This window comes from Vombatus ursinus, unplaced genomic scaffold (genome assembly GCF_900497805.2).
Source record: "Vombatus ursinus unplaced genomic scaffold, bare-nosed wombat genome assembly UNPS02009205.1, whole genome shotgun sequence".
Classification (NCBI taxonomy): domain Eukaryota; kingdom Metazoa; phylum Chordata; class Mammalia; order Diprotodontia; family Vombatidae; genus Vombatus; species Vombatus ursinus.
This window is the reverse complement of record NW_020948983.1, coordinates 25028202-25043392: the sequence shown is the minus strand read 5'-3', so window position 1 is coordinate 25043392 and position 15191 is coordinate 25028202. Positions and strand designations below refer to the sequence as shown.

Genomic DNA, 15191 nt, shown 5'->3' with positions numbered 1-15191 from the left:
CTTGATTTATATAATGCTATACTTAAAAAATTAAATGGATCAGTGATCTCATTAATGTGAGTTGTCTCTCCATTGGTGTACCTCACAATCCACCTTAGCCTTTTCATCTACAAATGAATAAGCTGAGGAAGACAAAGGTGAAGTGACTTGCCTTATGGCTGGTAAGTTTCTGAGGCAGAATTTGAACTCAGGTCTTCCTGACTCCAGATCTAGTGCTTTATTCATCACACCATTTAACTCCCTATAACCTTCTTATTCTTGAATATTTTGTCTCTCTAATGCAGCTTAAAACTCTCATTAACTTCCTTAGTTACCATATCACATTGATGATGAAAAATTAACTGGCAGTGCAATAATCCCTCTCACTGCTCCCCCCCATCTTTTCCCTATGAACTTCTGGTTAGCCTTTCTCCTCCATCTTATATTTGTGAAATTGATCTTTTTTTAAACTCAAGGGTAAGACTTTATATTTCTAACTAGCAAATTTCAACTTGTTTAATTCAACCCAAAGTTCTAGCCCATCAAGATGTTTTTGAACCCCTATACTCTTCTCTAGTGGGCTAGCTACCTCTCACACCTTAGGGGAGACACCATTTGAAAATTTGATAAGCATTTAATTTGTGTTTTTAGCCAAATATCTGACACATGACCAAGCAAAGATCCCCACAAACTTCTACTTGGGCTCTCCTTCCAAAATAATAATGATCATTCTTTGATTGTAACTATTCAAGCCATTTTGAATCTAGCTAATTGTGCCCTTATCATGACTTCATTTCCCAGTAAGAATAGCATGAGAGACTTTATTAAATGCTTTGCTAAAATTTTAATAAATTAATCTATAGCATCCTTCTGGTTTTACATTTTATGAGGTTGACCTCTTTAGAGTAATATATTTCATTGAAGGGGCCTTGTAATAAGCATAATGTTATCTGAACAAAATATGTGTATATAATTATTGCTAATTACATTATATTTTCATAATAGTAATTATAGTTTATACTTATTGTTGGTTATAATAATAATTATTATTATTACCCCAGGGTATAGCACTCAGAATTTCACTTAGCAAGTTCTTAATAAATCTTTGTTGAGTTGAACTCTAAATTAACACCATGTCCACCTTATATTAAATAATGTTGTAAAATGTATACTTGTACTTGAATACTTGAAGAATCTGTGATTTATCAATGTAGTTACTCCTTCTCCTGTTACACACTTTAACCCTTCATTGACTTAGTCAAGAGTTTTTGTGTCCCCCTTTTTTTTTTATCCTGTGGCTCACCTGTTGATGAGCATCTTTGCATTTAGTTATGTTTGTCCTTAGATGGTCCATATACAGGAATCTTTCACCAGGTCCCTACTCAAAGCCTTTCCAGTTTGGTGTTACTTGCCAGAGCTTGTCCTCTGCTGGCACAGACTTTGAGAAATCAGTGTCATACTCCTTTGCCATAGTGAGATAATGGAGTACAATTTTGGAGCAGAAAAGGGTATACTTCTATTATTTAAATACGGCAATCTGGAAACCAATTGTCTAAAATTAATTCATTTAAAAGATACCCTGGAGAGAAATTGTGTGTATAGTTCAGTAGAAAGAGAAGACCTGGTTCTGTAACTACAGTGTGATTTTGGGTAAATCACTTAACCTTGCTGGGCCTCAGTTTCCTCACCTGTAAAATGAATGGGAGTTAGACTAAATGATCCCTGATGTGCCTGCTAACTCTAAATCTTTGATTCCATGGTGGTCCAGAGGCTTAGCATGAAGGAACAGGGTTTTATGTTCTATTTTATGCTCTGGAGTCTGTCAGTAAGCAGAATAAAAATTTATCTGTTAATATCTGGTTGGATACGCTTTAAATAATAACATTGGCGCATTTGGCAGAACAGTCTAAATGGGAATAAATAAATGTAAATAAATAAACAAACAAGCAAACAAATAAAAAAATAAATGGCAGACTGTTTGTATGCTATTGACGTGACCTATCAGACAATATATCATGGCATCTGTGGGTTTTTCATTTGATGGACAACTCAGAACTGGAAATTGAGCTAAGTGGTTCTCTCATTGATATTATGTGTTTGAGGTGCCTGAGGCTGTTGAAATATAGAAGGAAGTGCATGTGTCTGAGGTTTGACTAGGTCTTGTGTCTCTTAAATTAAAGTCAATATAGCACTGAAGATTAAGTGATTTTTTTGAGTGGAATTGATGCTACTGGGACCAGCAGTGGTACAGAAACATCCAGATGGGTAACTAGGTGGTTCACTAGCTAGATCATGGGACTTGGAGTCAGGAAAACTTGATTCAAATCCTGCCTCAGATACTTACTAGTTGTGTGACCCTGGATAAGTCACTTAAACTCTCTATCCTTCAGTTTTCTCATCTGTAAAATGGCAATGATAATAGACAAGGTTGTTATGAAGATCAAATGAGATAACATGTACAGCGTCTTGCAGTCCTTAAAATACCATATGCTAACTGTTACTATTAATGGAATACAATTGGACACATAGACAAATCTAGCCTAGCCCTTAAAGAGATACCTCACTTGATTTAGGGTGTGATAGAACTGGTTATCTGAATATAGTAATTAAAGTTTTTTTTTTCTCATTGTATAAGTGTATGTGTGACTCAAATACTTGGCCACATTTCTTCTTTTACTTTGAAGGGGGATAGTGACCTGAGCTCTTTTTCCTCAAATCCATGGCTACCTAAAACAAGTCCTCAGGGAGTTTTGACAAAGGCAGTTTGCTTGACTGAATGGTCTGAGCAGATGTAGCAGTTAAAATGATGTATGTTTCTTCCTCAGACTGGATCTGTTTTCCAACACTCAATATCTAAATTACTTCCTTATATCATGATTTCTGTGATGGATTTTCAGTTTGTCTTGTCCCCAGCTCATCTCAGTGGCTTCTTTGCAACTATGAGCAAAAGGTACTCTAATTCATAGGGCAAATTAAAGTTGGTATCCCCTGATTCCTCTTTGTAGAATAAACTCCATAGAAATAGGACTCCTCAGTTCTGTTTTCTTCACTTTATTCATAAGATCTTAGATTTAGAGGTGGGAGGGACCTTAGTGTTCCTTTAATGCAACTTTTCCTTACTACATCCCCCCATATTACAGATGAGGAGACTGAGGTCCAGAAAAGTAAAATAACTTATCCACTAAATCTATAGTCTGGGGTCCTTCCTTCTGGTTAATCATTAGACCTTTGGATATTAATGCTAGCCATAGAAGATTGAACCCAGATGACTACAATTCAAGAAATTGAATTAAGCACCTACTATGTTCAGAGTCCTCTATGGCCACTTCTGGGGAGATATCGGTTTCAGATAAGGCATGGTCCCTGTTCTCATGGTGTTTGAAACTTAGCAGGAGGTTATGCTATATAAATAAGCAATTTGTACTTGAATATTTTAATAACCTGTGATTTCATTGATTGAAGGCAATCTAAATATAGATGTACATGGTAACTCTTCTATGGCTTACTAAATAATCTTTGAAATATTTCCATGATAAGTTCATGACACTGTAGTCAATCTGGTGCTAAGCCTCTCTGATCTTAGTAAAGCTGGTTTGGAGATCTCCTGATCTTAGACAAAACAAAAGCAAAAATAGATCTAATTAAAAGAGATAAAGAATGAAATTACATTTTGCTGAAAGGTACCATAGGCAATGAAGTAATATCAATACTAAACATATAGGTACCAAGTGGTATTGTGTTCATATTCTTAGAGGAAAAGTTAAGTGAGTTACAAAAAGAAATAGACAGCAACTATACTAGTAGGGAACCTTAACCTTCCCCTCTCACAACTAGACACATCTAACCACAAAATAAGCAAGAAAGAAGTTAAGGAGATGGATAAAATTTTAGAAAAGTTAGATATGATAGACCTCTGGAGAAAACTGAATGGTAATAGAAAGGAATATACATTTTTCTCAGTGGTACATGACACCTACACAAAAATTGACCATGTACTAGGGCATTCCAATTCACTGTTGATTAGAGAAATGCAAATTAAACAACTCTGAAGCTCCATCTTACACCTATCAGATTGGCTAATATGACAAAAAAGGAAAATGATAAATGTTGAAGAAGATGTGGGCAAAATGGAACATTAATGTGTTGTTGGTAGAGTTGTGAACTTATCCAACCATTCTGGAGAACAATTTGGAACTATGCCAAAAGGGCTATAAAACCATGCATACCCTTTGATCCAGCAATACCACTACTAGGTCTGTATACCAAAGAGATCATAAAAGAGGGAAAAGCACCTGCATGTACAAAAATATTTATAGCAGCTCTTTTTTGTGGTGACAAAGGATTGGAAAATGAGGGGATGCCCATCAATTGGGGAATGGCTGAACAAGTTGTGGTATGTGAATGTAAAGGAATACTATTGTGGTATAAGAAATGAAGAGCAGAGGGGCAGCTAGGTGATGCAGTGGATAGAGCACCGACCCTGGATTCAGGAGAACCTGAGTTTAAATCTGACCTCAGGCACATAATACTTGCTAGCTGTGTGACCTTGGGCAAGTCACTTAACCCCATGCCTGGCCAAAAAAAAAAGAAAGAAAAAAAAGAAAGAAAATAAAAAGAAAAGAAAAGAAATGAAGAGCAGGTGGATTTCAGAAAAACCTGGAGAGACTTACATGAACTGATGCTAGGTAAAGTGAGCAAGACTAGGAGAACACTGTACACAGTAAAAGCTGCATTGTATGATGACCAACTTTGATAGACTTAGCTCTTCTCAGCAATACAATGATCCAAGACAATCCCAAAAGACTTATGATGGAAAATGTTATCCACATCCAAAGAAAGAACTACAGAGTCTGAATGTAGATCAAAGCATACTATTTTCACTTTTTTTTTGTTTTCTTTCTCATGACTTTTCCCTTTTATTCTGATTCTTCTAAAAATGAATGTTGAAAACTATCTTTACATATAGTTGGAAAAAAATAGAATACTGTCAAGTGGAAAAAAACCCCTGGCATAACTAACAATTAAAAAATACTCTGTACTGGAGTGATTGATTAAATACAAAAATTAAGAAACAAACAAACAAAAAAGAAGTTATTTCACTGACCTGGAAGCTCTGAAAACTTGCTGATGGGGTACATTACAGGTCAGCACAGCCCAGCTCCGTAAATACATCAGACCAATCAATTTGAGAACATTGAATGCTGGAAGACAGGGTGAGAAAAAAGCTCCCATCCTGTAAAAAAGAGAAAAGATAACCTTACCATACAATATCTTAGGCATTATTTATTTTTTTTAATTACAAATTCCTTATCTTGACATTCAAGGCTTTTCTCAGCCTGGTTCCAATCTGCCTATCTAAGTTTTATTTCATTCCACTACTCCCTTTACATACTCTGTTCTTGCCAAACTGGACTACTTTTTATCTCTTCTTGACCACTCACCTACCTGTTCCTAAAATTTTATTTTATACTGTATATAGAATGAACTCCTCCCCATTCAATTTGTTCAATTTAACAAACATATAATAAATGCTCAAGATATTCAAAGCACTAGGTACTCAAGATACAAAAATTAAAATGAAAGCAACCTGTGCCCTCAAAGAGCTTATGTTCTGCTTGGAGGGGTGAGAGGAGAGCAGTACAGTATATATACAAATAAGAAAATGTAAGATGATTTGAGGAGAAGAGGACACTAACAATTTAAGAAAACCAGGGAAAGCTACATGAAGGAGGTCAAAGTGAAACTAAACCATGATGCAAAACAAGAATTTTGAGAGGCAGTGATGAGAGGGAATGTATCAGAAAGACCTTTTGCAAATGTATGGAGGTAAGAGATGAAATGTTGTATTCAGGGAACAGTTTGTAATCCAGTTTCACTGGAATATAGAATTCATGAAGGGAAATAATGCAAAATAGGGCTAGAAAAGAAACTTGGGGCCCAATAATGAAAGCCATTAAATGCTAGGCTATATTTAAGCCTAAAATCATTAAGAAGCCACTAAGGATATTTGATCAGCAAAGCAACACTGTCAAAACTTTCTTTGCCTTAGGAAGACAGTTTGACAACTAGTGTGGAGAATGGATTGGGGAGGCGAGAGACCAGAAACACCAAGAATGATGAGCAGTCTCTAATAATAGTTCAGGTAAGAAATAATGAGGACCTGAGTTAAGGTGGTAGCTGTGGAAGTGGAGGAAAAGGGATGGATATGAAGGATGGTGGGGAGATACAATTGGCACAATGAAAACTGATTGAATCTAAATATGAAAAAGAACTGAGAAAAATTGATGACTCCAGATTTATGAATTTTTATGACTGGGAGAATGTTAATAGAAAATAAGGACAGGGAGAGGGGGAAAGAAGAGTTTTTGTTTTGGACATGCTGACTTTGAGATATTGATGGAATTTTTATGTGGAGATACCAAGAAGGCTGTTAGAGATGAGGAAAATATTAGCACTAGATACATAAATTTAAGAATAATTAACATAGAGATGATCATTGAACACATGGGAGCTCATGATATTGAGGGAAAGAATGTAGAAAGGGTAGAAATGATAGTCCAGGATAGAAGAGGAGCACAAGTATTGGAAAAGTGTGGATACTAGAAAGATATGAGAGCAAGAGATTTAAGGGTAGAGGAAACTGAATTGTTAAATAGTTTAGCTATAGCATCAAGACTTTAAATAAAGAAACAAGGGTGACAAATTGGGAGAATAGGGAAGATTGTATGGTAAAGGAGGCCATTAATCCCAGGTGGCCATTTAGCCACTCCTCTGTCCATCTATTTATCCTCAAAAGGGACTGGTATAAGCATACAGAAGGTCAATGGTAATAGTGGTTGAAAGAGTTATGTGCTGAAAGAGGCCTCTCTTATACATCTATGGAAGTACTTATCTATCTTTAAGCCCCATCCTGGTTGTCATCTCCTCTATGAGGAAAAATACTTCATATTTCTCATAGCACTTTACTTGGCACTTTCTTTGTATTTGCTTCACTCTCCCTCCCTTGTATCATAGATATTTGTGTAAATGTCTTTTTATTCCATTAGATTGTAATCTTCTTAAGAGAAAGGTTGGTATCACCTACATAGGTCTTTGAATCCCCAGTTTCTAGCACAGTGCTGTGCATGTAGTGCAAATCTAATAAGTGAGTGTTGACTGGAATAGCTTGTAAATTAAATTTTGATGTAATTATTTAGAAGTCACATAAAGGAATTGCACAGGGCAATAACATTATATATTAATGGGCTAGGCTGGATTATTAAAATGCATATGCTCATAGAATCATAAAATATTAGAACTAAAACATATCTTAGGAATGATCAAGTCCAACATCTTCATTTGTAAATGTTCATAGACCTGAATCTTCTCTACAGATGGAAGGGAATCCTATTATTAAATATCCTCAAAAGGAAAAAAAAGCCTACAATCCCTTCAGAAGGTTTTTGTTGTTGTTGTTTTCATTTTTTTTTAATTTTTTTGCTTTTTGGTGAGGCACTTGGGGTTAAGTGACTTGCCCAGGGTCACATAGCTAGTAAGTGTTAAGTGTCTGAGGCCGGATTTGAGCTCAGGTCCTCCTGACTCCAAGGCCAGAGAATCAACTGAGCCACCTAACTGCGCCAAAATCTTTGTGTTGTTTTTTTGTTTTGTTTTTGCTTTTTTTGAGTGAGGCAATTGGAGTTAAGTGACTTGCTCAAGGTCACACAGCTAGTAAGTGTCAAGTGTCTGAGGCTGGATTTGAACTTAGGTCCTCCTGATTCCAAGGCTGGAGCTCTATTCACTGTGCCACCTAGCTGCCCTGAAATTGTTTTTCCAATACCAGTTGGCACAGTGAAAGTTTTCCCTATGTATCAGCTACAATTTCTCTGGCTATAATAAAATTTCATTTGCCTGTTTTCCTTTTGTCACTGGGTATGGTGGGTAGTTGGTCTGAATAGAATTGAGAGGAAGGGTCATTTAACAAGTAGGACCAGACAATGTGGTCCTGTGGAAAGACTACTGTATTAAGAGATAGGAGATGTGAATCCTGCATCCATCAATAAGCATATGACCTTAAGAAAGTCACTGAACTTCTCTGTCTTACAGAGTTCTCCACTGTCAGATGGAGATAACAGCTGGCATACCTAATTCACAGCGTTGTTTAATGATTAAAGGAATTTTACTCATGTGAGTTAAAGGCACATTGTGGGAAAGTGGCCTCCTGGCCACCACCAGTGAATAAGATGAACACAAGAAACCATTAGAAATGCTGTAGCAACTCAGGCAGATAGGTCAGAAGGTAGAGGTAATAGAATAGTGATAGCATGGTGTGGAAATGAGCTACACAGAAATGACTGTGGAAAGGAGGGGATCTCCTTTAGATCTAGATCTATGAAGAACCTTTAGAAATCATGTACTCTCCACCCCTGCTAATTTTACGAATAGGGAAACTGAAGCCAAGGAGAGGTCATAATGTAGTATGTGACAGCGCTGGGAATTAAAATTCAATTTCAAATCCAGTGTTCTTTTCATTGTGCCATAATACAACAGGAGCAATAATAGCAGGGGCAAATTTGTGGGATTTTCAGATGAAAAACCATGAGTCTTTTCTTCTCACTTCAAGCAGAAGCATGGGGCCATTTATCAGCTGCAAATGAGAGAGCTGAGAAAAAAAAATTAAAGAACTCATATTATTTTAGAGCCAGCTGAGAACTTGGAAAGGAAGGACAGGAAAGAACTGAGGAGTTGGGGTAAGATATTGGAAGAGATATAAAGAAGAAGAGGGAAATGAGAAAATAAGACAAACGGGGGCTTAGAGACTTTTCTAGCTCAACCCTTCACCTCTTTTCAGATGAGAAAATTTAGGTTCAGGAAAGTAAAGTGACCCACCCAAGGTCACACAGCTACTTAGGGATAAAGGTAGAAGCAGAGGTGTCACCTCCCCAACCTGTGATCTTTCTTCTTTATCACAGCTGCATCTTGTTCATGTAAAAACTATATGAAGTGATGAGGATAGGAGAATAAGAGAAGACAAGGAAGAGAGAAAAAAAGAGAGAACTGAATTTTTATCACTTCTATTAGGGGAGGGTGATACTTGGGAAACATTTCAAGAAAAGATTTGTTGTGACTCTCACAAAAGATGATGATGGCATCTTAGCAAGATAATGTGTGGTGGAAACTCTTATGGTCACTAATAGGTTGTTAGAATTGGAAGAACTTTTGAGACCACTTTGTCCAATCTCTTTGTTTTATAGATGAACAAAATGGAGGTTCATAGATGAATAGAGATGAAGATCATAAAGCTAGCTCTCATTGGTTTTTTCCTCCATGATTTTTTTTCTAGTCATACCCATTCTTACTTTCCTCTTCTGTAGAGCTCAGGAAAAGCTGTTTCATGTCAGCTTTTTTTGAGTTTTCCTTTGAGATCACTTTTAAATGTGGTAGCTAATTTTTTAATTTTTAAAAAAATCTTTTTAAAATTTTAAATAATTTATTTATTTTTAGTTTTCGCCATTCACTTCCATAAGATTTTGAGTTTTAAATTTTCTCCCCCTTCCTCTCCTCCCCCTTCCCCAAGACAGTATGTAATCTGATATAGTCTCTATTTATACATTCATATTAAGCATATTTTCACATTAGTCATGATGTATAGAAGAATTAGAACTAATAGGAAGAACCCCAAGAAAGAAGAAATAAAACAAAAGAAAACAAAAGAAAAGGAAAGCAAATGGTATGCTTCCATCTGCATTCAGACTCCATGGTTCTTTTTCCACATGTAGATAGTATTTTACATCATGAATCTTTTGGAGTTCTCTTAGGTCCTTGCATTGCTCAGAACAACTAAGTCTATCAAAGTCAGTCATCACATAATGTGGCTGTTACTGTGTACAATGTTCGGGTTCTGCTCATTTCACTCAGCATCAGTTCATATAAATCTTTCCAGGTTTTTCTGAAGTACACCTGCTCATCATTTCTTATAGTACAAAAGTATTCCATTACATTCATATACCACAACTTGTTAAGCCATTCATCAATTGGTGGGCATCCCCTCAATTTCCAATTCTTTGCCCCCATAAAAAGGTAGCTGATTTTTTAAAAACAAATAAAATGAATTGAACATGTTTCTTGATCATCCTCACCTTTTCTGGAAACGTGATGTCACTGGTTTACAAAGTGTTTTGAGAACTGACAAGGAAAGATCTTATGAAATTATATATGATAATTGCTATTGGAAGTGATGGAACTTGAATTCTTAAGACAATGCTGTATAACAGTGCATTCATAAACTGAAGCCTCCAAATGGAATGGACAGACCAGAACACAAAAATAGTTTTGTTACCTACCAAATCATTCCTTGGTTGTAGACCAAATGGAGCACATTTTCAGCTATTTTGAATTCTCCATATTCAGGCTACAAGTAAAAATGGAAAAGTAAATAGTGAATAAAATATTGTAAACCTCTTTGTCTAAGCCAGGGAATTATATATTTGCAATGCAACAGAACCTTAGAGATTGAAGTCTGAGTTTGTGTAAATGGCTGTGTGTGTGTGTGTGTGTGTGTGTGTGTGTGTGTGTGTGAGAGAGAGAGAGAGAGAGAGAGAGAGAGAGAGAGAGAGAGAGAGAGTGAGGGAGAGAGAGAGAGAGGAATGGAGACAGAGAGACAGGAACAGATTAATCTCATGGGAAACTAATCCTTTCCCTTCTCCCATATCATCTATCCTCCTTAGAGCTCCTAAGTCTGGCTAATGTAGTAAATAACACAGGAGAGGGTAAAGTTGCTCACTCAGAACTTCTTGTGCAAGACATCTTAAACCAATATAGCACTGAACTTACAAACTTGCTTTCCAGGTCCCAACACCAACAGTCACTTAAATATCGAACAAAAAGACCACGGAAAAAGTCAATAAGCAGAATGCTTGCCACTGTGAAAATCATATCAATAATGGAGAGCTTCAGCATTTCCTGTAAATAAAAGGTCTTGTGTTATTGACTATATAAATTCAGTGACTTCTTCCTGTCTCTCCTATATCTATTTGCCAGTATCTTCATTCTCTTTTTAGCACTGGTAAAATGGAACCCATGGTTTCTTTCAGTATAATGTATACTATATCAGTATAATTCCTTATTTATCCTTTTTAATGTTTTGAATCTCTGTTTTTTACTTAGTCTTTATAGTGTGATTGCAACTCCTTTTTTCTACATTTAATTAATGCATAGTCAATTTTTTCAATTCCTTAATTTTTATTCCATGTATTTCTTTCTTTCTTTGTTTGTTTTTTAATATTTCTTGTAAGCAGTAGACTGGGGTCGTATTTTTTCATCCTATCACTCTTTTTAGTTCTATCACATTGTTCAGTTCATTCACATTTAAAATTATGAGAGCTAGGATTATATTTTTCTCCATTTGTATCTAATGTTGCTATTTTTCCCTAAATTAGGATTGTTTCCCCTATTTGATTATGAGCTGTTTGAGAGCAGGGACTATGTTTTGCCTCTTTTTGCATCCTTGGTGCTTAGCATAATGCTTGGCACATAGTAGGGGCTTAATAAATGTTTAGTGACATTGTTTTCCTCTTATAAAACATGGTACTAGGTCTCTTTAGTTTTTTAGCTTGACTTATTTTAAGGCAACCCTATTCCCACCAGTTGTTTTCCTCTTCTACCCTCAAACCTCTCCCTCACCCACATGAATCTGCATTGATCCCAGGATGTTTGCTGATATCTATTTGAGCCTTCTAGATGTTAATCTATTAATTCTTTTGACAAATATTGATTAAGTATCTACTTGTGGCTGTCAGTCAGTTAGACTAGCCCATGAGGAAAAAGAAAAACTGGAAAGCAATCAAAGTTTGCCTTCACCTTAAAGAGGAGCCAGGAGGCCTGGCTTTCAATTCTGTGAGGACTGGGGAGGAGGCCCTGAGATAGGAATGCCAGAGTATCGAGACCAGAGAAGTGGCAGCTAGTGGTGAGTAAAGGAATAGGGTCACATCCCTTGGGATAAGAGGAAAACTGAGAAAAGGTGTAACAGTAGTGGTTAGTGGATTGCTGTAAGGAGGACAGGTACCTCTTCGTTATGTCAGTAACCTGATATAAAATCTTAATTCTCCTGTCCTAGTTACGGTTCGTCAACTTGGTCCTTGAATGCAGTAGATACTAACAAAAATGTGGATTTGATTAACCTTTGGAGTTTCCTGGAAAGTTTTAGCCCTTTAATTGTGTAAGTGTGATAACTCAGGCCTAGAGGAGTGAGGACACGCAGGACTAACTACCTTTAGTTGAAGAACGAAGACTAGAACTCAAGTCTCTTGACTCCCATTTAGGTCTCTAATAGTCTGGTGCTGACTTTCTATGTCTTACAACATTTTGATACTTGTAGAAAACAAGCCACCATACCAGCAATGCTATCTTCATTTTCCATAGACAGCATAACACTGTTAGATAACCAGAATGGATAGATCTAAGTGAATGTTGTCTGCATTAGAGGAATCCTCATAGGAGGCTAGATAAATTTCACAGATGCTCCTTTTGGGCCATATGATAATTTGTGAGAAATAAGTACTGAGAAAGTGTGTGTGGGTGGATGGGCTATTGGGAGTGGGAGGAGAAAGATTCATGAAGTGGTCTTGAAGGTCTTACTTTCCCAAGGAAAAGTTCTAAACATGATGTTGAGTCAGGGTAATCACTGAAGAAAGTCGAAATCTTCTCCAGATAACTACTTTGAACAAGAAAACACTCAGTTGGATATTTATGTTCTGGCTTGTTTTAAATTATATCATTCTTATTACATTATAGTTTTGCTTTATACATCCAGCATTACTTATTATTATTTTATAAAGTTGATGGGCAGGAGAAAGCCAATGCATACTGAGGAATAAATGTGTGGATCTGAACAAAGGAATGGGTATCTAAAGAAAAATGGAATGTAGGGAAACACATTTAGACCTTCACCAGTCCTCCTCTAATGCGTATCATGATGTGGAGGTGGCCCTAGATTTCTAGTGGCTAGGTAATTGCCCAATAAACTCTGACCTGAATGAGCTAACCAAGCTGGAAAGAATTTGAGAATGTTTATCCATCATCCAACAAGTTTAGCTAGGTTAGGTAGATGGCTGCAGAGTGATGAATTTTCTAGCTATAGCCAAACCCAAAGGCCAGAATTTACTAAAGCACAGAAGAGCTATTTTTCCAATATTGTACCAGCAATGCCATCTTCAGTGGAAGGAAAACCACATCAATGGAATCACAGATTCTTGAAATATTAAAATATGGAAATATAAGTTAAAAGTCAAAGGTAGTTATACTTCAGACAGAGGTCGGACTGGATGACCTCTGCAGTCCCTGCCAGATCTGTGATTTGATTATTCTAACACCTTCAAGTCATCTTTCTAGTGATGTGTGGTGATACTTCTTTCTTCCAAAAATTTTAGCAATGTGGTATGAAGTCCATAATTTCACTCTTCATATGTTCCCTATCCCCCATCCCCATATCTGAGATTTTGACTTGCAGGCTGCTTTTTTCGGAATCTCAGTTTTCTTCTCTTTCCTGGGTTCTTCAAGTTTAGTTATCTAAAGGTAACTATGTGACTTTTTTTCTTGACCTCTTGCTTCCAGAACATGACACACGGCATTTCCCAGGCTTTCACTTAAGAGGGGAATATACTAAAATGAATTGCATTGGGAGGGCTCCTTCTCCATGGAGCGTATTGCAACCCATCTGGTAAGATTTGAATTGGGATCACCTTGATTCTAGCCCCAGTACCCTCTCCACTAAGCTGTACTGCCTCTCTATGATGTACAATAGTAGGATAAAATAAAAAAAAAAAGAAAAATGATAGCATTTTATTGGTCTATGAGTTAATCCTTATGCCACATGCAAATACATTGAGGTCTAGGACTTATTTTCCTTTAATTCCCACCCTAAAGCCCTTTCAAGACTCCTCTTTCTCTCAGTCCTTCTTAGAGTCTGCTTGCCTAAAGCTCATATTACACCTCTCCTCCCCTTGCCTTTTTCCTCTCTCAGTCTTGGCATGCTTCTGTAATTCCCCTTTCCCTTTCTCTTGCCCTGGAAAGCAGAAGCCATAAGCTTCCTCCTTCTCCAACCACACTTCACAGGTAGCATATTGACTTCACAATGGTGTAAATTGAACCCATCAAGACACAGGCAGAATTAATTTCTCTGAGCATTTCCCAGACTCACAGCCTCCATATTCTACATTCCCTTGCTTCTCAGGAGTCACTCATCACAGACTATTTCCCTCATAGGTAATAAATATACTGATTTGTTGAAGCCTGATTACCTGTCCAACATATGTTTCCCAGCAATGGTCTTGTTGATTATGCACATTGTAGTTATAGGAAGTTGTCTTATTAGTGGGTACCAGGTAACTCTGAATTGTGCTGTTTTGTTTCACTTGGATACCAGGAATAGTTGGGGACCATTTCTCTTCCTCAGGAAGTGCTCTTGTGGGTAGGAAGTGAGCAGAATCTACCCAATTGCTTGCGTTATTTTTAGCTTCGTCTTCCTGTAGGAAGGAAAACAGAGGTTGCACACACCTGTGTCAATGAAATTTTGTTCCCAGGGATGTCTTTCCTTCAACAAATGACCTCATTTGACTATAGTTATTAGAGAACTGGGATTTAGTTTTTATTCCAGTGCTTACTAGTTTAGTCTGGAAAAGAGAAGACTGGGTAGGGGGGAGGTGCATCATAGCTCTCTCCAAGTATTTGAAGGGATGCCTCATGAAATGGTCCCTAAAGTTGTTCCATTTGGTCTCAGAGAGTAGAACCAGGGACAATCACTGGAAGCTGCAAAGTTGCAAGTTTGAGTTTGATGTCAGGAAACATTTCCTAAAAATTAGAGCTGTTCAAAGTACAAAGGTCTGCCTAGAGAATTGGTGGGTTCTTGTTCCTTGAATGTCTGACAAATGGATGACCATTTGTCATGTATATTATAGTTGGGAATAATTTTGTGTATGGGTTGGATTAGATGGTCACTAGGGTTCCCTCTAATTTTCAAGTTCTGTGCTTCTGTGAGTTCCTTACTCCAATGAAATCCCAGGTCTGGTGACAGACAGATAAATAGATAAGCATTTTATAAATACAGATCATTATATGTGGGTATATATATCTTTATATGCACACATATGCACATGTATTTATATGTACATATAATGGGGGAGGCAGGGAGGGAGAGAGAGAGAGAGAGAGAGAGAGAGAGAGAGAGAGAGAGAGAGAGA

General features: G+C 36.9%; 1 protein-coding gene across 1 annotated transcript in view; it reads right to left on the bottom strand.

Annotated features, from left to right (window-relative positions):
• Positions 1-15191, bottom strand: part of TMC3 (transmembrane channel like 3) — a 78309-nt gene that overhangs the window by 14763 nt on the left and 48355 nt on the right. The window contains exons 13-16 of the mRNA XM_027852070.1: positions 14253-14477; positions 10789-10917; positions 10299-10366; positions 5084-5212 (exon numbers count right to left, since the gene is read on the bottom strand). Of these exons, the coding sequence (XP_027707871.1) occupies positions 5084-5212; positions 10299-10366; positions 10789-10917; positions 14253-14477 (551 nt within the window). The remainder of the gene's footprint in view (positions 1-5083; positions 5213-10298; positions 10367-10788; positions 10918-14252; positions 14478-15191) is intronic.